Source organism: Calcarisporiella thermophila, assembly GCF_041956535.1.
Source record: "Calcarisporiella thermophila strain CBS 279.70 unplaced genomic scaffold VTP21scaffold_17, whole genome shotgun sequence".
Lineage (NCBI taxonomy): Eukaryota > Fungi > Calcarisporiellomycota > Calcarisporiellomycetes > Calcarisporiellales > Calcarisporiellaceae > Calcarisporiella > Calcarisporiella thermophila.
The window spans coordinates 639,944-660,646 of record NW_027192207.1 but is presented as its reverse complement, the minus strand read 5'-3'; the positions used below and the strand labels follow the sequence as shown (position 1 = coordinate 660,646).

The following is a 20,703-nucleotide window of genomic DNA, read 5'->3' as shown; positions in this document are numbered from 1 at the left end:
TCGACCAAAAGATTTTATTTTTTACACGGCGTGCTACTCTACTCATACATAATTTACCACTACTTGTTCCCTCGTTATATGTCTTCCTACCATGAACGATATACCACTGGCAGCACAGAGCGACGCTGAACCAAAATTGAACTGGATTACGTTTATCGCAACCAGTCAATGGATTGCTACGTTAATAACTCTCGTAGTACTTCTTCTTGCCACAACTGTCTACTATCGCCAGCTCTACAATGAGCAGCGGGAACGATGGCTAGCTAGTGTTCGTAATAATTCAACACCAAAAACAACTGTTGAATACCTGAACTGTCTCCTTACATCTCCCCATACAACTAAGAAGTTACTCAAGACAGACCTATTTTCCAAGGTTTTACTCCATTACCTATTGATAAAAGTGTCTTCATAATTGGTAAAATCTTTAATCTAATATAGGTTTATTCTGTTACGATAAAAGATCAATTCAAAATCACAGTTAAGAAAGTGAAGCCATATAGTTTTATTGTAAAGTAAGTCAAATTTTTGGATATATATATACCTTTGTTTGTAAATTAGGCTTATATAGTTTAGTTCATCGAGGAATTATTCGAAATTTTTGGTGGTTTATCAAGGCCAATACACGAAATCCTCATATTGCAGAGAGGTAAATGAGCAGCATTTTATTGATTTATATACCTATTCTAACAATGATATATACTCTAGCGTTGAAGAAGTTCGGTTGTCAGCATCAGCTTATTTCCAGGTCTGCCGGCATCATACTCGTTGCCTTGGGCTACATGTTATCGTATCCAAAGCCTTCAAAACCTTTGTTGATAAATCAGACCCAAATTTGTTACCCAAGGAAGAGGTTTTATACCTTGGCTTATGCTTTAGTACAATCCAATGCCTGCTAATGATATGACTTACATCCTAGTTTGAATCTGCCCTGAAGTTGCTCAAGATCGTCGGCTATTTTCACACAAAAAATATACCATTAATAGATATGAAATGGGAAGATATTGATTTTCTTGAAGTATGCTCACAGATACTTACCTGTATTTTAACTTTAGTTTCTAAAATCTATGCTAATACTTTTAGAATCTTTGCGAAATTGCTTCGGTAATTCCTGACGAACTATACCGTATCTCGGTCATAATTTTTCCCGACGATACTCTCTTATATGAACTAGACCATCGTGGTCCTTTGAAAAGTGTACATCACAAAGCCAGATATCACATTGAGGAAGTATATTTGCGCGCAATAAATCGCTATAGAAAGCTAAAATCTACACTCAACGAACATCTGCGTTTTACTTCGGATGAAATTGACATCGATAGACGCCCTGGAGCCTCTACCACATCTCTCGATGAGGAAAGAGCTGATGCACAAGCTGAATATAAACGTCAGAGATTTGAACAGGATCGTATTGTCGCTCTTAAATTGACAGAGGTGCTCCAGAGACAGTCGGGCATGGACGTACAAAACTCTTTACGCAATCCAACGCTTATCGTTGCAAGCGCATTTTTAAAACGCGTGGATAAGCAGGAACTAAAGGAAGTTTACGAAGTTTTATCCAAGGAAGTTCTTGCCGGGAAGCTGGGCATTGTAAGAGGCATGAATCTCAAAAACAAAAACACACTCTAACCAATTGTATAATTAGCATTCAGATGTGTTCGACGATAACAGAGGGTTCCGAGAATTTGCATCCAAAAACTCACTTCATCGATATCTTTTCGTTTACAAACATAAACTACAGGTTGATGAAAAGACCAACGATATTAAAATATTGTATCAGGGAGAATATCGAAAATGGAATGTACGTATCCTCATTTAATAGTTTTATCCTCTAACTTGTTTAACCTATATCATTTAGGATATTCGTTCGCGCATTCGCATGAATCCTAATACATACTTGCTTGAAGGCCAGTATTCTAGAAACGGTGTCATTGATCGTGGATTTTATGAGTGGACCCGATTGGAGCCGTTCCAAATAACAGAGCCATATTGGGGAAATCGTTATATTCTCGAGATTTGTTCTTGGATTGTTGATGAACCTCGGTTAGGAGGAGATCATACTTGGGTGCGATTCAAAACTCCGAGAGGAGAATGGTATAGTTTTGGGCAGTACCGGCCTCAAAAAATGGGGTTCCATGAACAATTCGTGTTTCCAATGAAAATTAAAGTCAGTAAATTTATGGTAAGTCATGTGTATTCCAAGTCTATATTTCGATGTTATACCTCAGTACCATTACTCTAATTCTCCTTTAGTCCCCTGACATTTCAGAATTTTGGCGTGGGCCTTACACAGTGGTTTCATTCGAGATAACGGTAAACATACTTGTTTAGAAAACAGAGCCGGTATAAATAATGCTTTGAGCTTCTTTAGGAGCGACAATTTATTAAGATGAAACGACAGGTTGAATGGGATCAAATGCATCGTGAGCATACATACCAGGTAAAAGAATTGTGCTGTTTTTTTTAACAGTCTGTCTTGACTTTTCAATTTTCTACAAGTTATTCCATGGTAACTGCACTCGGTACGCAAAATCAATAGCAGAAATGGCAAACATCCATTTGCCTGGCTCTATTCCGATTATCAAGCTCTTTGTTAGATCAGAGAGTGTTCACAGCATAACCCGCAAGGTACTTAGCTGGAAGTATACACCCAAGTGGTTAAAACCGCTCTTAATCAGGTCGTGGGCAGTGTTTTTTAATACATTCGGCCTGCTATGGGGATCTGGTTTGGTTGATAAAGAGGTATTTTAAATGGTATTTATTAGAGTATGTTTTATTTTCAAAGAGTAATGAGTCTTTTTTGCTGGTAGGTTAAAGGTGATCCTCATTATGCATTTGTGAAGCCATACATCAAGAATTTCAATGATCTAATTGATACTGAGAAAGTGATTACTCATCATCCATTTATCATTGGGCATTTTGTCCGTAAAGAAATTGAACAGTGGAGATCAGAACAGCAAAAGTTGGAGCACGCTAAGATGCAAAAAGATGTGGAACGACTCAATGAAATAAAAAATAGTTTACCTGGACTGGGCGAAAAGAGGCACAAGGAGTTGCAGGAGGAACAGGATAGGCTAAAGGAGAATATTCTTCATTATGAAAAGGTAAACTCAATCACAGGCTAGTATCCAGTTGAAATCTTTGATATGTAATATACAAATGTAGATTATTGACGACTTACGGTATGCTTGTCCACCCAAATTCCAATGCAAAGTTGGCGAACGCCTCAAAGACAATCCTTGGGTGAGGAAGACAACCGCCCCTGACGAGGAGGAATTAACGCCTCCTAGTTGGCCGCTTCCTTTTTCCCTTCCAAGTACACCACAGGATTGGCAATTAAACTCTGGAACAAGCTCCCCGGTTGCTCATCTAGAACTCCCTCCACCAGTATTTAATGGCAAAGTAACTCAACAAACTCTTAGTCCATCTCAGGAGCACAAAAAGGAAGAGTATATAATTGAAGGCGGAGACAGTGGCCCACAGGTGGTATTTAGTGGCAAACATGGATTTGGCATCGTAGACGAGCAAACGTATCGAAATAGTTTAAAGAATCCCAAGAGGAACAAAGGTCTTGATAATGAAACTTTAAAACTCTGAGACACCGAAGGTTCCCTAAACTTTTGTCCGAAAATGTGCTTAGACATGCACACGATGCCATACAGTATCTTTTTAAAATTTGGCCTGTATTCTTCCCTCCCTACTCTTGTATAATATATAATTGTTTAGATTAAAGCCAAGCACTATCATTTTTACATGTACGTAAGTTTATGGTTATGTTTTTATTTTCAACATTTTTTTCTCTTGTTTTTAAAATGTTATATATTGCGTTTAAATATATAAAATTTAACAGAAATTAGATATTAATAGAAAGCCTACCAATGCATTTAAAAGATCAGAACGATTTATGGGAAACATTGTATATAATAATGTTGCGTGAAAAATAGAATGTAGGTATAATAAGAAAATCGTGTCTGATAACACCAGGTTTCAGTCTCCTCAAGTCATAGATTTCTTCGCCTCTTTTCCAAGTAAAGAAACTCGCCATACTTCCATCTCATCTATCGCAAAATCACTCGTTGAATTCCTTAGTGGTCCTTCATAAGCGTAGCATCGTGCAAATGAGCATGGCTCATCGAAGGGCGACCCTACATATAGGTCATGCCCTCCACCAAAAACTGGACCGCAATGCGCACTATTGTATATTGCATACAATGAATGTAACGGCTTGAGGCGGTGGAGAGTAGGTCGATCTGGTGCATGACCAACACTTGTCGCTGATTCATGTTGAAAGTAATTTTCTAGGTCCGAAAACATATCCGAATCTGTTTGCAAATCTGAAGCATTATCTTCATTTGTCTTGGTTCGGTTTTCAAGCTTGGTTGAGAGATCTGTCACTAATACGGGAGTACGTTCTTTGAAATGCCGCACTGAACGACAACAAGCAGAAGCAGCTGATGCAGAAACAGAAGTACAATCTGAAGTGCTAAGTTGATTCCCAACACATGGCTCTGACTTTTCCGCCAATCCTTCGTGCACGCTATATAGTTCTTCATAACTAGGCTCGTTTCGTAAATATGAAACCTCCTCGTTTCCAAGTCGATTACGCTTATCTTTTATAGCCGGATAAAAATCGGATTTACTAAATGATTTATGTGAGCTTGAGTGTCTATCTACTTTCTCGTCGTAGTCTGTCCTGCTGCTTGATGCTGCATAGGTACCGCTATTTAAAGCGCGAGTTTTCCCAGAATTTAACCTGACGGCTGCTGGAATTGCCCCATTAGTCTCTTGGGAATTTATACGAGTTGAAACACTAGCAACTTCGGGTGGACTGTCTTCTGAAGCGCAAAATGAGAAGAGAAATGATTCTTGCGCAGGCATAAAACGCCCACCTCCGATAGCCTTCCATGAGTCTGGGTTGTATCCGCCAAGAATTTCTCCAGTACCACGTACACGAAGTATAACTATAGTTGCCCCCTGATTGTCACAATGGCGGTGAAAACTTCGAGAGTCGCGACCATGCTGAGAAGCACGAAAGAGAATCTGCCAATCAAATTTTTTACCGCAGAAGGGCAAGGGGGTGGTTGAGGTTACAGCTGTAGTATTTTGGGATTTGCGATCCGTGTGCGGCCTCCAAGGTTCATCCAACTCGGATAAGGGGTCAAAGGATGAATCAAATGAATAAACAGTATCATTAAACCCAAGAATCCTAAAATGAAATACGTAAAATATATACACAACAGAGTTAATACGATTATTTTACCAATTATCAATTAAGAGTCGATGCTTTTCAGTAATAATCCGCGATGAGAAATGATGTGTTTCTCTCGAAGCCAAAAAAAAATACGGATGATATAACGTAGGAATATAGTTCTTCTCATTGTAATATCGTAAGATTTCGCGCTCCACTTTCGGAGGAACTATCTTTAGCCTCTTAACTCGCTTCGCGTAGTCGCTCGGAGTCATTTGAAAAAAGCGTATATGTGGTAGCAGAGGTTCCAGGCATGCTCGGATTGCTACCAAATTATCTGTGGGCCAGTCTGATGCAGCACTTGCAGCTTTATCCAGTTCAAGTCCACATCGTCGTAATGCCCAGTCAAGTACCGCATCCCATACATCAGCCTCTTTCATTCTTAGTTCATTAGACCGTAGAAAATGAAGTAGTAGATCAGCATCAAATTCCGCTATAGCCTCGGAAAAAAAAGTAGGGTAAGGATCTTTACACACAATTTCAATGCAATACTGCTTGAGAATATTAAATGAGTGTCGGTCCGAAAGTAAAAGCAAAGAAGCTGCGTTGTTCTCAATATACGTAGTATGTTGGCTAATAAGCCTGCGTTGAACTATATCAGTCAAATCGTGCACAAGCATTTCGTCTGCTGCGACTAGCACATCAACTAGTGTTTTACCAACAAGAGTATGCTCAGGCTCTAAATCAATTTCGTCCTTCCATCTGGGCCTAACTTCCTCTTTTTCCCATGTCCAACAGTCGGATTCGGACGCGATAGAAAGATCCACCCATCCAGTATATATAAAGCGAAGTACAAGCGAGAACGCTTCCGGGGATATATTAGGTTTTTCAAATACTAGTTTGCCATTATTGTCTCTACCCCACTCACGAGAAAATGCCTTATTGAAATAGTCGGAGCGACAACGGAGAATCACACGATGTGCATAGAATGTACAAATCTCATCACCTTGAACGCCAGCATTTTTTCCACCGACAATAAATTCCACATCCGCATCTTGTGGATTATTCCATAATTGACTCAAATCATGCGCCAATCCCCGTAAACATCTGTTTGAGATATTGGGAGGAGCAAAGGAATGGCTCATCTGGGCAAAAAAAAGGCTTTAAAAGCACAAAAAAAAAGGATCTTTTGTAGACTTGCTTTCAGTTATTCCTCTTAATTGGTCTCGATATATAAAAGAGATATGATGCTTATATTGAATAAATCCTTTGTTTTTTACAGAGAATCGGAGTTGCCACGAAAAAATTATTAATTTTGTTCAGCCTCTTCAATATTTTTTACCTATTACTCTCGTGGCATTCTAGGTGACGTTTGAGAGCGGGGATATTTGCTGGCATTTCATCACAACGATGGCACTTTAGAGGCCTCTTGAGGAGCGACTCGTAATAGCTTCTGTCAAACTATATTATCCAATTAGAAATATTCCATTTAGTCTACAGAAACGAGCATATAATCATTTCAAATATTGGCGGGATTAAATTACATACTTGAAGTGAGCCATTTTCTTTTAACTCGTGAATTACATCGTCGACATTCTATTAAGTTAAATGCTTAATTAATGAATTAACTATACATGCACTCCTGAAAAGTATTCTAACTCTGAAGAAGTCGGTGGTAAACGAATTCCAGTGTATCTTATTTTTAAGCGACGGAGAACACATATCTTGTGATATCAGATGCATGTGCACCTGTCTGAAAGTACAATAGCCTTTTAGCCTCGGCTATGAAAATAAAAATAATATGCCTAGTACTTCATACTGGCCACAGCATGGAAACCCATACGAAATTCGTGCTCTGGATGCTCACTATTAACCCAAAAAAAAAGGCGTAAAAGGGATAAGTAAATATTGTTAAAACTAAAAATTAAGTTACATAATTTTCCTAATTATCATTTTCCCTATTTCTTGTAGATGTCTAATCAATCCAACATCCTCAGAACGGAGATCAGTTAAAAAATCTATAAATCTTCGTGGCATTACAAGATAATGGTGTCTCGCCTGTATTTGGGTATACTTAATAATCTTATGAAGTCAATTATAAATTCTAATCACCTTTGGGTATTTATCACGTATTGCCACACAAAGCTCATCATGAAAAATTACAATGTCAGGATGGGACTCCGGATCCTTGCAATATATTCGGAGGGCAGAATCCCATTTGTTATATCTCACATCCAATGGTTTTTTATCACTCTCATTTGACTTTGTTCTGATACGACGTCCAGGAGAAGCCATCAGAATGTCGACTATATACAGTAAACAAAATACAAATCAATCGAAAATTTGTAAATTCGAAAAGAATGATGTTAGGTTACAAAAGTTTTTTTGCATAATGCTTTGTTTCTGCTTTCTTGCGTCCACATAAATATGTGAATATCTTTAGTAAATCGAGGTAACTTATAAAATGAAATTGGAGTAATTTAAGAGAGGTAGGGACGATCTGACTTTGATTTCTCGATTGCTCAATACACTGTTAATATTTCTATTTTGCTTATTATACACTATGCTTGAATATATATACAAAATCTGACTAATATCAAAGCTTCGCAGCAATATTACCTCAACTCTTATGAAAAGAGAAACTTGTAGCTTTTGAGTAGTTTTGTGGGAAAATGCAAAAAAAATTTCAATTTTGACCAATAACTATTGAAAAAATTAAAAAATAGGAGAAAATGAAAGAATTAAAAATTTTTCAAATTTATTAAAATTTTTTATTATTAAAATTATTAATCAATTTATTTAAATTTTCGTATAATTTTTTTGATTTGAAATATCAATATAGGAAAATATTTATTGATCCATAACAAGAACCATTGATTGTGAAGCTTTTCATTGCTCATTTAATCTACTATAATTAGCCTTGAAATGGCAAAACAACCGGTTGATAATCAGTATTTATTAACTGAGGTATATGCATATTTCTACTAATACTGACATAGTGCAATCATAATACAAACACTGGTTAACAGTGGTGAATGTTAGGGCAAAATCTTACGTCTTGGACTTTTGCACATTTAGCATAATAAACTGTAGATTAAGGTCAATAGATTACCTCTAAAAATATGCATACGTACAAAAAAATACAAATATTATCAACTAGGTGATTAAAATATTGTATTCCTCAATGTAACGTTAACACACTTTATCCATTGCATTTTTCAAGCTATTATATATCGCTTATCAACATGCTCCAATAATATCTGGCTGGTTTGCATTAAGGCAAATTGAATATAGATCTAGAATTTTAATAGATGTTTTTAATTCTGCAAGACTACTATCTGACATTACATTGAGTCTCTATAAAACAGTATATATAGCACATAAATGAGCTTTGTGGGTTATAATTTTGTTACCAATGGAATAAATGGAATAAAATGTTCTTCTGATTTGCTGTTGAATTACAACCTCGCGAGTTAAGCAGGATGTAAAATTATGTGAGAAAATGGCCAGCTGAATTCTATCACATCCATCTGAAATTAAATCGGCAATTCCGCAATAAGATTTTATAGTTATTATCTCGCAATTTCTTTATACATTTTTTTCTCTTCCTTGCATTTTCGCATCCCTCGGATTAAGATGTCCTCGTTATGCACAAGACGTCTTTCAAAAGAATTGCGAGGTTGGAAGACATATTTTCATTTTTATATCCATTATGGATCCCCTCCTCACATGATGTTTTTTTTTATAGATTTGCAAACCAATCCTCCGGTTGGAGTCTCTGTTGATAGTGCTGATGACTTTCAATGGTAATGTAGATTCTCTTATATTTTGAATGAATCAGTATTCATGGTCATACTTTAGCTGGAGACTAATATTAAAAGGGGCCCCTAATACGCTATATGAGGTATACACATATTTAACTGAATCAATTGTATGCTCGAATTAAATGAAATTTATTGAATTGTCCTTTGACAGGGTGAGACATTTAAATTACAGGTAGAATCGATTGATTCTTGTTTATTTAAAGATGTATTCATCTTTCAGTATTTTCTTAATAGTTTAGGTTTGGAAACAGTTACCCGCTTGAATCTCCAGAGGTTTTTGTTTTATTCTCAACAAGTATTGAATATAAAATACAGACTAAAATATCTTTAACTTAGGTCGTATTTCTCGGTTCTCCTCCGGTTCACCCTCATGTATGAGATAATCCATAAATTACTAGATATTTAAATAACTCTGTCTTATATTTTCGACCTCTTTCAAACTCTAGATATATAGGTAATAATGGGTGGAGGTTATTATGAGTTTACTCATATATTAATACAAATATTATATACAAATATTTATTTTAGTAACGGACACATATGCATCAATATACTTTATGGCCAATGGAGTCCGGTTCAAACTGTATCATCAGTGTGCTTGTCTATTCAATCTATGCTATCTAGTTGCACAAAAAAAGTAGGCGTCTAATTAATGTGATGATGTGATGACATATTTATAATTTCTTGATATTTCTTGTCAATTCCTAGGAGTTGCCTCCCGATAATAGTATCTATATTAAGCATGCTAGTTCGTCACCAAAGCACACAGCTTGGGCATTTCATGGTTTGTTTTTATTTTGCACCCTTACTATTCTAATATTGTAGTGAAGCAAAATTTCTAATTTCATGATGCATTATAATGATTAGATGATACAGTATAGCACAGCGGGTATCGTGGGGTATAAGCCAATATCTTCCTATTTGCATCATCTTATGTACTCTAATAAATCGCTCTTGTGACTGTTATCAATTTAAATCTATGTTTACTACCTGTAGCTACATTCCAAATATTACATTAATTGAAAAAAGAATAATCAAAACGAAATGAAGCTTGAAGCAAAAACTCTTCGATATATGAGCTCTGATCAGTTCAGAGTGCTTACTGCGGTAATATATGTCCTAGTTTATTGGAATTCTGATGGTGCCTAACGTCTTTATGGATAGGTTGAAATGGGATCGAAGAATCATGAGGTAGTTCCCACCTCTCTTATTGAACAAATTGCACATTTAAAACATGGCGGCGCAAAAAAAGCTCTCGGTGAGCTGGCGAAGTTGAATCTAGTTGCACGAGTTAAAAATACAAAATGTAAGCAAGTATATAATATTGCTCTACTTATTTAATTCTTAAACTTGCTGCTTCATAGATGATGGATATAGACTTACTTACGGAGGCTATGATTACCTGGCGCTTAAAACATTTGCCCGAAGGGAATCGGTTTATTCTGTTGGTAATCAGATTGGTGTCGGGAAAGAATCTGGTAAAATTAAAAAATATTGATAAACTAGAGTTTTATAAAGAATTATTGTTTTGACATCAAATCAGATATATATATCGTTGCCGATGAGGAAGGTCGGCAAATGGTATTAAAAATACAACGGTATGTAATGATGTACTGTGTCTTCTTTATCGATTACTAAATATTTATTTAATTTTTTAAGGCTAGGTCGGATGTCCTTTCGTACTATTAAATCAAAGCGCGATTATCTCCAACATCGAAAATCAGCATCATGGATGTATATGTCACGACTTGCTGCTATGAAAGAATTTGCATTTATGAAGGTGCGAGAATCAATACGTATAGGTCTGCTCCTTAACCTAAACTTGTTCCTCAAATTAGGTACTCTACGAGAATGGTTTTCCGGTACCGGAGCCGATTGACTTGAATAGGCATTGTATCGTAATGGAGCTTATAGATGCTTATCCACTGTTAGTATATCTTACTAAATTTCGTTATTGATTCTGTATTGTTTACACTTTTAATCTCATTTTTCTCATTTTAGACGACAAATAGACGAAGTTAGTGATCCTGGAAGGTTATACTCCGATCTTATGGACTTAATTGTTCGTCTAGCACAATATGGCTTAATTCATGGCGATTTCAATGAGTTCAACATTCTAATAAAAGAGAGCGGTGAACCTATACTTATCGACTTTCCCCAAATGGTTTCTACAACGCATCCAAATGCAGAATGGTAGGTTATCAGTTTTTTTCTAAATTAAGCATAATGATCTTCTAATATTATCTATTTCTTCGGTATAATTAACAGGTATTTTAATCGAGATGTTGAATGTATTCGAACTTTTTTTAAAAAACGTTTCGGATATGAGAGCCTACTCTACCCAAAGTTTTCGAAAGATGCTAAACAAGAATTTAACCTTGCTGTTGAAGTTGCTGCATCTGGCTTCTCTAAGAGTTTACAAGAAGAATTAGAAACCGTAAGGAATTATTTTTTTTATATTTCAGCATACATTTAACGCCTGCATTCAAATTGATAGTATCAAAACGAGGTTTCTAATGAAACAAAAGTAACTGAGGAGGGAGAGATAGTTGAAGAAGAGGAAGACGATGGAGATGAAGTAGATGAGGTAGATGAAGATGAGGATGAGGATAAGGATGAGGATGAGGAAAAAGAGCAAGATAAAGGTCAAGCTTTAGCAGATTTAAAGATAGCTTCTAAATCCAACAGTCCGGGTGGCGAACAGGATGAAGGAAACGATGAAACGAAGGTTAACTCATCACATTTGCGAAAATACTCCTGAAATGATAATGTGCTAACCCAATCATGTACAGACTCTTTCTAACAGTTTAGAGGAATTGGACGTCGCGTCCTCCGATGAATCTGAAATTGAAGAGATCAATAATGTGAAATATAAAGCACATCGTGATACAATTAGCACAGTAAACCGAAGAAAAAAAACTATGGATGAATCCGAGATTAGAAGTCGTGTTCTTCGTACCTTAAAGAGCCAGACTTCTCGGCAAGACAGAAAGTCTGGTAGACGAAACCAGACGAAAGGTAAAGAGCGAAGAAAAGCAAGAGAAGCAGTAAAAGTAGGGGGGTCGTCAAGTATATTTGATTAAGTATTTATTAAATAAACACAAATGTTGTTAATGGAGATATCAATTTTCACTTCGGTCGCTCGGCGACATGCTAAAAATCTTGGATAAAAATATCTGTACATCTCCATTTATCTCTCGCCATAAATCAAGAAAAAAAACAAATCTTTGAGATTCCAATTTAGCCAGGCGCTATTTTAAAGTTAAGATATCATTAGATTTGCGAGTTGAAGAGAATTTTTTTATACAAACCTCGATTATATAAAATTGGAGCTCGTCTAGTTCATATTGAGTAATCTCTGTTACTTTAAAATAATCGGCAAAGAAATCGATGAAAGTTTTTAGCTTCCAAAATGCTAAATCGGCCTAATAGCAATGCCATGAAAATCATATAAATTATATATTTTGAATTAAAGCAACAATACCTGACTATTTAGAGCTCCAGCCTGTTCATCAGCGTTTCCTTCGACAAATACTTTCAAATTTTTTTCTCCTTCTTGTATTGTTAATTCGATTGTTAAATTCTTGTCTGAATCTGTAAGTGGGGCGTAATAATGTTGGAATGGGAGCCGTGGCAAGAATCCAATCATTTCAGGAGAAGTTATATTCTCACGGGTCATTATATCTGACGAAAAGTCGTCGTGTTCACTCATAATGGCTAAAAATATATCGTTGAACTCAACCTGCTTCAACGATCCAATAACAAAGGTTCGAGTTCTTTCTTGAATACTTAGTTTATCTGTTATACGGTTCAGATTTCTAAATCAACAAACCAGGTTACAATAGACAGCATTAATAATAGTCAGAAATAAAATTGTTTACCGTAGAGGGGTTATTTTAACTTTATGATCAAAACTCTCGAACTCTTCGAATGTTTGAAATGATATAGGTAGATTGAAATATCCTCCGTCTAATCATCAGTTGGGTGTTAATTCAAGCATTTACAAAAGTATTCAATTGTACTTACAACAAAAGTCTTTAAGTGGAATTTCGTCATGTCGAGGTATCAAAACTCGAGCCTTTGGGGTATATATTTAGTGCAATGTAAATTGAAGTTGCTTAGTATATATGCAGTTTATACCTCTGGATCCAGATCGTAAAATCTTTCTTTCAATTGATCATTTTGATTTAAATCGTCAATGTAAGTAAACTGACTGAGACTAGTCGTAATTACAAAGGTATATCGAGGTGATTTCGAGTTTCGTGCAATGCTGCAAAGTTTAACTCGTGTGCAAATAAGAATAATATCGGGATGTATTCTAAATATATCGGAAACATAAATAATAAATTTGGAGGGTATGTAAATAATGCAATACTTTTTAAATATGGCGCCTTGACTACATCGATACAATTTCAAGGTAATACCTCTTTCGCATGTTGTATCATATAGTTTGACCCAACGATACTCCGAAAGGCTGTATGTAGTAAAAATACAGTTATTTTTATTTTGTAATGCAAGCGAATATTTGTACCTACCCTACGCCATTATCATTTTCTTCTCTCTCGATTCCACTTACGTAAACGACTCTACCAATTACATCAAATTCAAACCCATCAGGTGTCGTATCATAAAGAATGCGGGGCAAAAGTCGAAGTCGAAAGATTGGAGTCAGCGGAAATCGGTGTATTTGATCAATATCAGGCCAATATTCAAAGTTGTTCTCTATATTATGGTGAAAGTAGGGTAATTTGATTGAAAGTGTGAATTAAGATAATAAATAAGCAAGCTGCAAGGAAAATTACCTCTAAGTTTACGGATTCTCCCAGCTGGCGATTTCGAATTCAAAGAAAACTCCATGTCATTTGTTATTCCATATATTCGTTTTATGCGATAATTCTCAATATAGACAACGTCACCAACATGTATGGAGTCAAAAGTCTTGAAAACGAGTTCATTCCAAATTACGACGCGAATATTTGCAGAGCAATCAGCGATTTCAATATAAAACTGAAATGGGAAAGCATTGTTCTTGTCTTCTGGTTTTCCAAAATTTTTAATGGAAGATTTTGTAACCACTCGACCAATGGCTGGTACAGCAATCGAAGACGATGCAGAACGATTATAATTCTCTGTAAGAATTTCGCGGATACACGGGTGATCTTTGTTTATTTGAAATGACTATGGTACAAAATAGTATAATATATGAGAATAAGAATAGAACTAAAATTATAGGATAGAATGATATTACTGTATGGACTAAGAGGTTATTTTGTTCCCATCTCGGTTCTCGTATAAAATCATTTTCGTCCCAAAGATCAAGATAGCTCCGCTCTCCAAGGAGTGGAACATATTCTAGCTTCTCGGCTATATCAGATATCCAAGGTATCTAAGTAGTGGGATATAGTGGAAGATGGCATATTCATTCGCAGTGTTAGGTTAACCTGACCCTTTTCTGAAATTACCTTAGATAGCTCCACTATAATCTGAAGTTCAGAGGTTAAATCGAACGTGGAAGTGTCTGCGCTAAGAGAGACGATCATAAATAAGGTATCTTCATTTTTTGGCCCGAGTTTTTCACAGATTTGATATGAATTCACCTAAATCATAGTGTTAGTTGAATAAATAGATGCAATAGAAATACTTCTAAATTACTTCGATATTGCAGCCAATCCGCAAGATTCCATGTCGAATTAATCTATTCAGAAAAGGCGAAAGAATTACTTTGTCCTTTAAAAACAAAAGGTGAGTTAATGCAACTAAAATTCTGGAAAGAACTATAAATTTACCTTGATAATTCCATCAGAAACAATAACATCGTAAAGATTTCTTTCATCCATCGTTATTCCAAGTGATTTCTCTAAGATTATTTTGGCATCCCTGTCAATTGTATCTGTTTTGGTGTGAAATTTTTGCCCCCCGAGATACAGTTAGTTTCCCGACTTACATCGTAAAAGTTTGAGCACCTTAAGCTGAAATGGTTGGACAGTGTTATGAGGTGGACCTTCCACGGATATATTTCGTAGCATTTCACACGATGAACTAAAATTGTGTGATTTTGACATTTTTTGGATTTGATATTCTCTGATATTCTTCTGATTAATTTGGCCACCGTTTGTGGTGATAAACGCGTGACTTCCAATTTGCCAGTATAAATATAAATTGTAAACAGTAATTATTTCAACCAATTCAGGGAATTAAAGTGAAAATGGCAGATGGGCAGTGGCAAACCGTTTCAAATTCACGACAAGGTGCCCATGCTAACGCTGGAGGACGCAAAGGATTCGGATCCCGCGGGCGTTTTCGTAACCAGCTGAATAAGTCCAATACACGGGAGCATGTTGAAAGTGGCAGCAGCAATAGAGGACGCCCGACGGGAAAACACTCTATTGGCAAATTTAGTATTAGCAGCGAACTCCATAAGAAAACTCAAGAAGAAATAGCTACAGGAATTACCGCGCCTATTTCTCCTATTCAGCATCGAAGATCAGCATCATGCTCTTCTTGTTCGTCCACTGCTTCTTCTGATTTTGAAAATGCATCCAAAGATACAATGCCACCTTATCACACCATTTGTCTTGTCCATTGCACTTTTAGCAATTGTTCTATTGAAGCTCCTATTACCGACACGACTAGTCTCACAAAACATCTTAAAGAGCAACATTCTATTGTGTTCAAAGATCTACACCATATGTACATCACTCTAGACAAATATTTGGATAATTGGGCACAAATTATTACAGCGAATGGAATTGAAAAATATGCCACAAAATACGTGCAAGAAAATGGAGGTAATTGCGTTTTTTATGAATAGGGCTTTATAAGTTTATTGACATTCTCCTTTAGATACACTTTATCAGATAGACCCAGAAAATAGCACGGAGGACAAGGAACTCAGAGAAAAATTACAACGTGAAAAACTGGTTATTGAATAATAAGCGGTATTACTAAATGCAACATCTCTAAGTATTTTTAAAATTTTATTTATAGAATGAAATACTTAAAATCCAAGAAAAAGAACGACACGACGACAGCAATTTGCCTCGCAAATGCTTATTTTGCAAAAACATTTGTGATAACAGGTATTTTTTTTTGGCTCTTTACAAAAACTTTCTTTTTACATTTCTGTTATTTTTATAGACCTAATCTTTTTCGTCATATGTTCGCTGAGCACAACTTCAACATTGGCCTCCCAGATAATCTTGTAAACGTTAATGAGTTTTTGAATTTGCTAGAGAAGAAGCTTACTAGGTAATAATATAGTATGAATATGAATGATATTAACTGACGTCATTTTTTTTTATTAACATCAAAAATAATTCTGCTAACAATATATCTGTTATTTTTTTCCAAAAGCCTCCAATGCTTGTATTGCGAAAAAATTTTTACCACGCCAGCGGTTTTGCGTAAGCACATGCGAAAGAAGAAGCATTTTAAAATTGCGGCCAAGAATCGTCTCTACGATCAATTCTATGTTATTAATTACTTGGTAATATATTGCAGTGCTTTACGAGTAAATTATTTTCTCAACTTTTTTTTTCCAGGAACCGGGCAAAAATTGGGAGAATTTTGAAAACGATCGATATGAAAGCGATGAAGAGCGCCGTGACGAGTGAGTTTTCAAATATTATGTATTTTTTTTTTTTGTTTTGAGCTATTACTTACTTCATTGGCAACTATTTTATAATTTTTTTTAGCTCATGGGAGGATTGGGATGAAGCACTTGATCCTGAGCCTACAATGTGCCTTTTTGATGAAGTAGTTTTGCCATCTCCCGAGGAAGCATGTCGACATATGAGTGAAATTCATGGATTTGATCTTAAAAAAGTTAGAAGGGATTTGGGTATGAGTTAAAAGGTTTTTCCTGAATAGCAGTTTAATTAATTTTTATTGTCTAGAACTAGATTTTTACAAGACTATAACTCTTATCAACTATATCCGCCACCAGACATCTATTAGCAAATGCTATTCATGTGGAACAGTGACAGAAGATCTGGCCAAACTCTCGCACCACATGAAAGAAAATGAGTGTTTTACTAAAATCCCTTCCCACGATCACGAATTCTGGAAAGACTCAAAGTAATTTTAAAAAATAAGATTATGTAAATCCATTACTAATCATACTTTTATTTAGATATCTTTTTCCTACTTACGAAAATGACCCCTTGCTGACTGGATTTGAGAATGATATTTCAGACGACGAATTTGAAACCCACTCCCTCCCTGTTACAATAGAACCTGAAGATACGGTTCGGGAAATCAATGAGCTTGAGAAGACACTGAAAAAGGCTGTTATTGACGAAAGTACTGCGCCTAACAAAAACTCGGAAAGCATCTCTTCTTAATAATATGCAACGATTATTCTCATATTGGATGATTTTTTTTATATTCGTTTGTCTTGAATCCACATATTTTTTTATTATTTAGAAAATTTCGATCACTTTAATATTCACTAATTTTATCCAGTGGTATTAAGTTTATACTCCTATTTCTCCTTTATTAGTTTTCTACTCATCACCTTGTGGAAAGACAAGATATTTATAAGACGGTCAATTCAATCAAAAAGCTCAGAAATAAATGAAGCTTCATCGCTTTCTTCCTCCTTTCTTAAGAATGAGTCCAGGATATCTTTGCGGCGTTCAATTCGACCGGATCGGGATCTTGATGTTTCGTATATTACGGGATACTCTTGTTTAAACCATTCGCCTACAGACTTTCCCGTAATATAATGCAGAAAATCCCTTATAATTGATTTGCGCTCTCTCGAACTTTTCGCTTTAGAGAAATCTTGATCGAATGCCTAGAAAAAATAAAAAATCAATTTCTTTAATAAGCAGTATCTTTTGCGCAATAAAATGAAAATAATACATTCAATCTTTCAACCGTCATTCCAGGTAGATTAGATAGAATTTCTAGCGGGAAAGATGAGACAGGACGAAATTTTAAATAAATTTCTGTGATGAAAGATATGAGTGTCGTTTGGTCGTCACGATGATAGCCGTCATGAAGAGCCTAAAGGTCAACTGGTGAGTAATGGAATTTCGTAAAATTTTCAAGCCATAGGTTTACCTCTAACGCTTTGACCATTAATTCCTTGACTATAGTATAATCATGCACCGAATTCTCTGCAATAATAGGAAAAATTTTCTGACCCAAAAGCACGGCTTTCTGACACGTAATACTATCCTTGGTAATAATTAGCTGTCCAAGGTTATTTATAAATAAATCTCTCAAATCCTATTGAAAGTAAAAAGTTGAATGATCCGTGTTATACAATATTTGTTACTTTGCTTACCTTGGAAAGAAGGATCGTAGACTGCAAGATATTTTTATTTTCTGTAATCAGCAATGAAAAATAAAATCAGTCTCTTCCAGAATTAGGAATTAGTAAAACGAAAGTCACTTACGAGGATCAGAAAGTGAAGCCAATAAATCAATATAGGTGCGAGTAAGCTCGCGTAAGTTCTTTTCTTGGATGATTTCATTAGATAGATTATTTCCAGAGAGCTCCTCAATGGTCATCAATCTAATATATAGAAATAGTAAAATTGACCATAAGATTGGAAATTGGAAAATTGTTTCTTACTCATTTTCAGAGGAAAGCTGCGCCCCTTGCTCTAATAAAGCAGCCCATTCCTTTGCAAGTTTGTCGGACATGAACTTCAATAGATTTGGAATAAAATGACCTGTAAGGCTAAAGACGTGTTCATTTGGACATTCAGTGAAAAGCGGACGAATTGCTAGAGGTAAAGATGAAGTTAAGGATAGTATGGATATTGGAATAACGGGTGTAATAGGAAATTAAAGGATATCAATTAGTCTTCTCCAGTGCAAATTTATCATTTCTTCAGCGTAGTAAAATATTGATGTATGAACAGCTCCGGTTTCTACGTAATGTTTATAAAAAGGACCTTTTAAAAGGCAAAGTGTTGAGATTAAGCCATAGCTATTAAATAAAGTAATATTAACTTTTTAAATAATCGAATGAATGAAAATGAAAAAATAACCTCTCCTCTCGAATTATGTTAAGCCATTTTCTCAGATTAAAAAGAAGTCCATCGAGCGATGGTGTGTCTTATATATGCAGATTTGAATAAGTCGATAAAAATGGATCTAACGAAATAGAATAGCTATCCATTATACCTGATATACGAGCGAAAGTCCTGCTGTTGAGAGACTTCAAATAGATTGATAGTTCTATTGAAAGACACTTGTGATGAGGATCGCCATAAATTGTATGTAATGTTCTGTAGAATTATAAAAAATTATTAAAAATAGAGGTTGCATAATCAATATAATGTAATTTACTGTATCAGTGCAAGGGCATTTGGTACAATGCGATCAATATGAGAAACCCAAAGATTCGAGGCTTGAATTTTCAACTTTAAGAGAAAAAAAAAGTACGGTTATGGACAATATGGAAACACATAATGATCAATAATTATATACCTCATTATTTTCTATATCAACTGATCTTTTGATCAGCTCTGACAATGTGCTAATGATCCAAGAAAGCTACGCAAACAAACGGTCAGTAAAAAATGACCATATTACAACAGAGCATATTTACCTGTTGTCGTTTCTCCAATGCCGAAATGAGGGCAGTTTTAAATTCGTTAGCTTGAAGAACAGCGGGATCTTTCCCGGAGTTTTCAAAGTTAGTTTCTATAATTGCAAAATGAAAATATATTCTATCTTTAATTTTGAACATATTTTCATGTCAAATCACCTGCTGAAATAAGGAGGCATATTCCCATTTGCTCAATAAATTTCTCTGGGTGAGATAATATTTCGCTGATATGCGTGGAACTCCAGTCCATTATAATTGGGAGAGCAATGTTTTCAAAAATATTGCATTTCTGCGATTGCGGAATAGAAGATCCTAAACTACATGTAAATATACGAGAAAAACTTCACCAATCGAGTTATAAAAAAGAATAAAACTAATAGGTGCCGTTACCTAATCTTCAAAAGGAACACAAGCAACTGTGTTTTTTGATCACCAGTTACTAGATTATTTGTTATAAGATTTCCAATTGAAGTTGACACTTCATTAAAAACATTCTATTAAAATGCGAATTTTTAATATTTTCATTTGTATTTTCAGACGTTAAGAAATGGTTGCTTACCATTAGGGCATCAGGAAGCAGCGATCCGAGTTCTACTAGTACAGATGTTGCCTTATTGCGTAAGGGTGTAACTTGGCTAAGCGTAGGATCCATTGCAGAACTGCTCGTTGGACAAAAAGTCATCATAGAAAATATCTAAAGAGGATTGATTAACACCTGAAATATTCCAACCAACTTAAGAGTAATTCATACCTTCTCCAACGTTGGAAAAAATAGACTTTGAGCCTGTCTCAAAAATTTACCGAATTTAACAATGGACGCAAGCTGAAGCTTTTTTACAGCAACGTACTAAGATTGGAAAAGTTGAAAACGTTTAAAATATTAACGCTGGCCTAGCTTTGGTTTAATATCAAAAAATAAACCGAGTTTATCCTACTTCATTTTCATAGCCAATAACAAAATACAGTAGTTGTTCCATCGAGGAATAAACCTAAAGAAAAAACAGAAAACCTCATTCAGTATAAAATTTTAACACGTTCCTTAAGATAATTCAGTACCCTTTCTTTACTTTGTTTGGAATCGGTTTGACTTAAACTATTACATGCGCCAACTATAACCGGCTCTAACA

The 20,703-nt window shown here is 35.4% G+C and overlaps 8 protein-coding genes across 8 annotated transcripts; 4 read left to right on the top strand and 4 right to left on the bottom strand.

The window, feature by feature from the left end:
* Positions 1-91: 91 nt before the first annotated feature.
* Positions 92-3,594, top strand: VTP21DRAFT_3504 (uncharacterized protein; the record flags this gene model as incomplete). The annotated part of the gene is made up of 13 exons (XM_069393815.1): positions 92-373; positions 439-512; positions 569-646; positions 706-850; positions 917-1,015; positions 1,081-1,587; positions 1,643-1,798; positions 1,856-2,179; positions 2,251-2,310; positions 2,369-2,437; positions 2,497-2,739; positions 2,808-3,101; positions 3,163-3,594. The coding sequence occupies 13 exons, from the start codon at positions 92-94 to the stop codon at positions 3,592-3,594; spliced, it is 2,763 nt and encodes a 920-aa protein (XP_069249508.1).
* A 399-nt stretch (positions 3,595-3,993) lies between these two features.
* VTP21DRAFT_3503 (uncharacterized protein) lies at positions 3,994-7,576 on the bottom strand (the record flags this gene model as incomplete). The annotated part of the gene is made up of 9 exons (XM_069393814.1): positions 3,994-5,203; positions 5,258-6,292; positions 6,528-6,646; positions 6,734-6,781; positions 6,845-6,938; positions 6,998-7,051; positions 7,119-7,243; positions 7,298-7,491; positions 7,561-7,576. 9 exons carry the CDS (start codon positions 7,574-7,576, stop codon positions 3,994-3,996), a joined length of 2,895 nt encoding a protein of 964 aa, XP_069249507.1.
* A 1,245-nt stretch (positions 7,577-8,821) lies between these two features.
* On the top strand, positions 8,822-9,890 carry VTP21DRAFT_3502 (uncharacterized protein; the record flags this gene model as incomplete). The annotated part of the gene is made up of 10 exons (XM_069393813.1): positions 8,822-8,864; positions 8,934-8,991; positions 9,047-9,089; positions 9,161-9,181; positions 9,244-9,282; positions 9,346-9,381; positions 9,456-9,463; positions 9,538-9,646; positions 9,718-9,793; positions 9,877-9,890. 10 exons carry the CDS (start codon positions 8,822-8,824, stop codon positions 9,888-9,890), a joined length of 447 nt encoding a protein of 148 aa, XP_069249506.1.
* Positions 9,891-10,053: 163 nt separating this feature from the next.
* On the top strand, positions 10,054-12,092 carry VTP21DRAFT_3501 (uncharacterized protein; the record flags this gene model as incomplete). The annotated part of the gene is made up of 10 exons (XM_069393812.1): positions 10,054-10,116; positions 10,174-10,315; positions 10,374-10,487; positions 10,553-10,607; positions 10,669-10,789; positions 10,848-10,936; positions 11,011-11,202; positions 11,278-11,446; positions 11,507-11,737; positions 11,802-12,092. The coding sequence occupies 10 exons, from the start codon at positions 10,054-10,056 to the stop codon at positions 12,090-12,092; spliced, it is 1,467 nt and encodes a 488-aa protein (XP_069249505.1).
* Positions 12,093-12,131: 39 nt separating this feature from the next.
* VTP21DRAFT_3500 (uncharacterized protein) lies at positions 12,132-15,071 on the bottom strand (the record flags this gene model as incomplete). The annotated part of the gene is made up of 14 exons (XM_069393811.1): positions 12,132-12,260; positions 12,321-12,434; positions 12,494-12,827; positions 12,891-12,978; positions 13,036-13,087; positions 13,150-13,327; positions 13,385-13,483; positions 13,545-13,731; positions 13,812-14,187; positions 14,258-14,395; positions 14,472-14,606; positions 14,662-14,736; positions 14,796-14,899; positions 14,954-15,071. 14 exons carry the CDS (start codon positions 15,069-15,071, stop codon positions 12,132-12,134), a joined length of 2,127 nt encoding a protein of 708 aa, XP_069249504.1.
* Positions 15,072-15,214: 143 nt separating this feature from the next.
* Positions 15,215-17,351, top strand: VTP21DRAFT_3499 (uncharacterized protein; the record flags this gene model as incomplete). Its single annotated transcript, XM_069393808.1, has 9 exons — positions 15,215-15,797; positions 15,853-15,929; positions 15,997-16,088; positions 16,147-16,257; positions 16,363-16,495; positions 16,551-16,618; positions 16,704-16,849; positions 16,905-17,085; positions 17,141-17,351. The coding sequence occupies 9 exons, from the start codon at positions 15,215-15,217 to the stop codon at positions 17,349-17,351; spliced, it is 1,602 nt and encodes a 533-aa protein (XP_069249503.1).
* A 209-nt stretch (positions 17,352-17,560) lies between these two features.
* VTP21DRAFT_3498 (uncharacterized protein) lies at positions 17,561-18,663 on the bottom strand (the record flags this gene model as incomplete). The annotated part of the gene is made up of 6 exons (XM_069393807.1): positions 17,561-17,806; positions 17,875-18,018; positions 18,076-18,243; positions 18,302-18,342; positions 18,414-18,532; positions 18,593-18,663. 6 exons carry the CDS (start codon positions 18,661-18,663, stop codon positions 17,561-17,563), a joined length of 789 nt encoding a protein of 262 aa, XP_069249502.1.
* Positions 18,664-19,471: 808 nt separating this feature from the next.
* On the bottom strand, positions 19,472-20,228 carry VTP21DRAFT_3497 (uncharacterized protein; the record flags this gene model as incomplete). Its single annotated transcript, XM_069393806.1, has 5 exons — positions 19,472-19,504; positions 19,577-19,671; positions 19,736-19,893; positions 19,967-20,070; positions 20,136-20,228. 5 exons carry the CDS (start codon positions 20,226-20,228, stop codon positions 19,472-19,474), a joined length of 483 nt encoding a protein of 160 aa, XP_069249501.1.
* Positions 20,229-20,703: the final 475 nt, after the last annotated feature.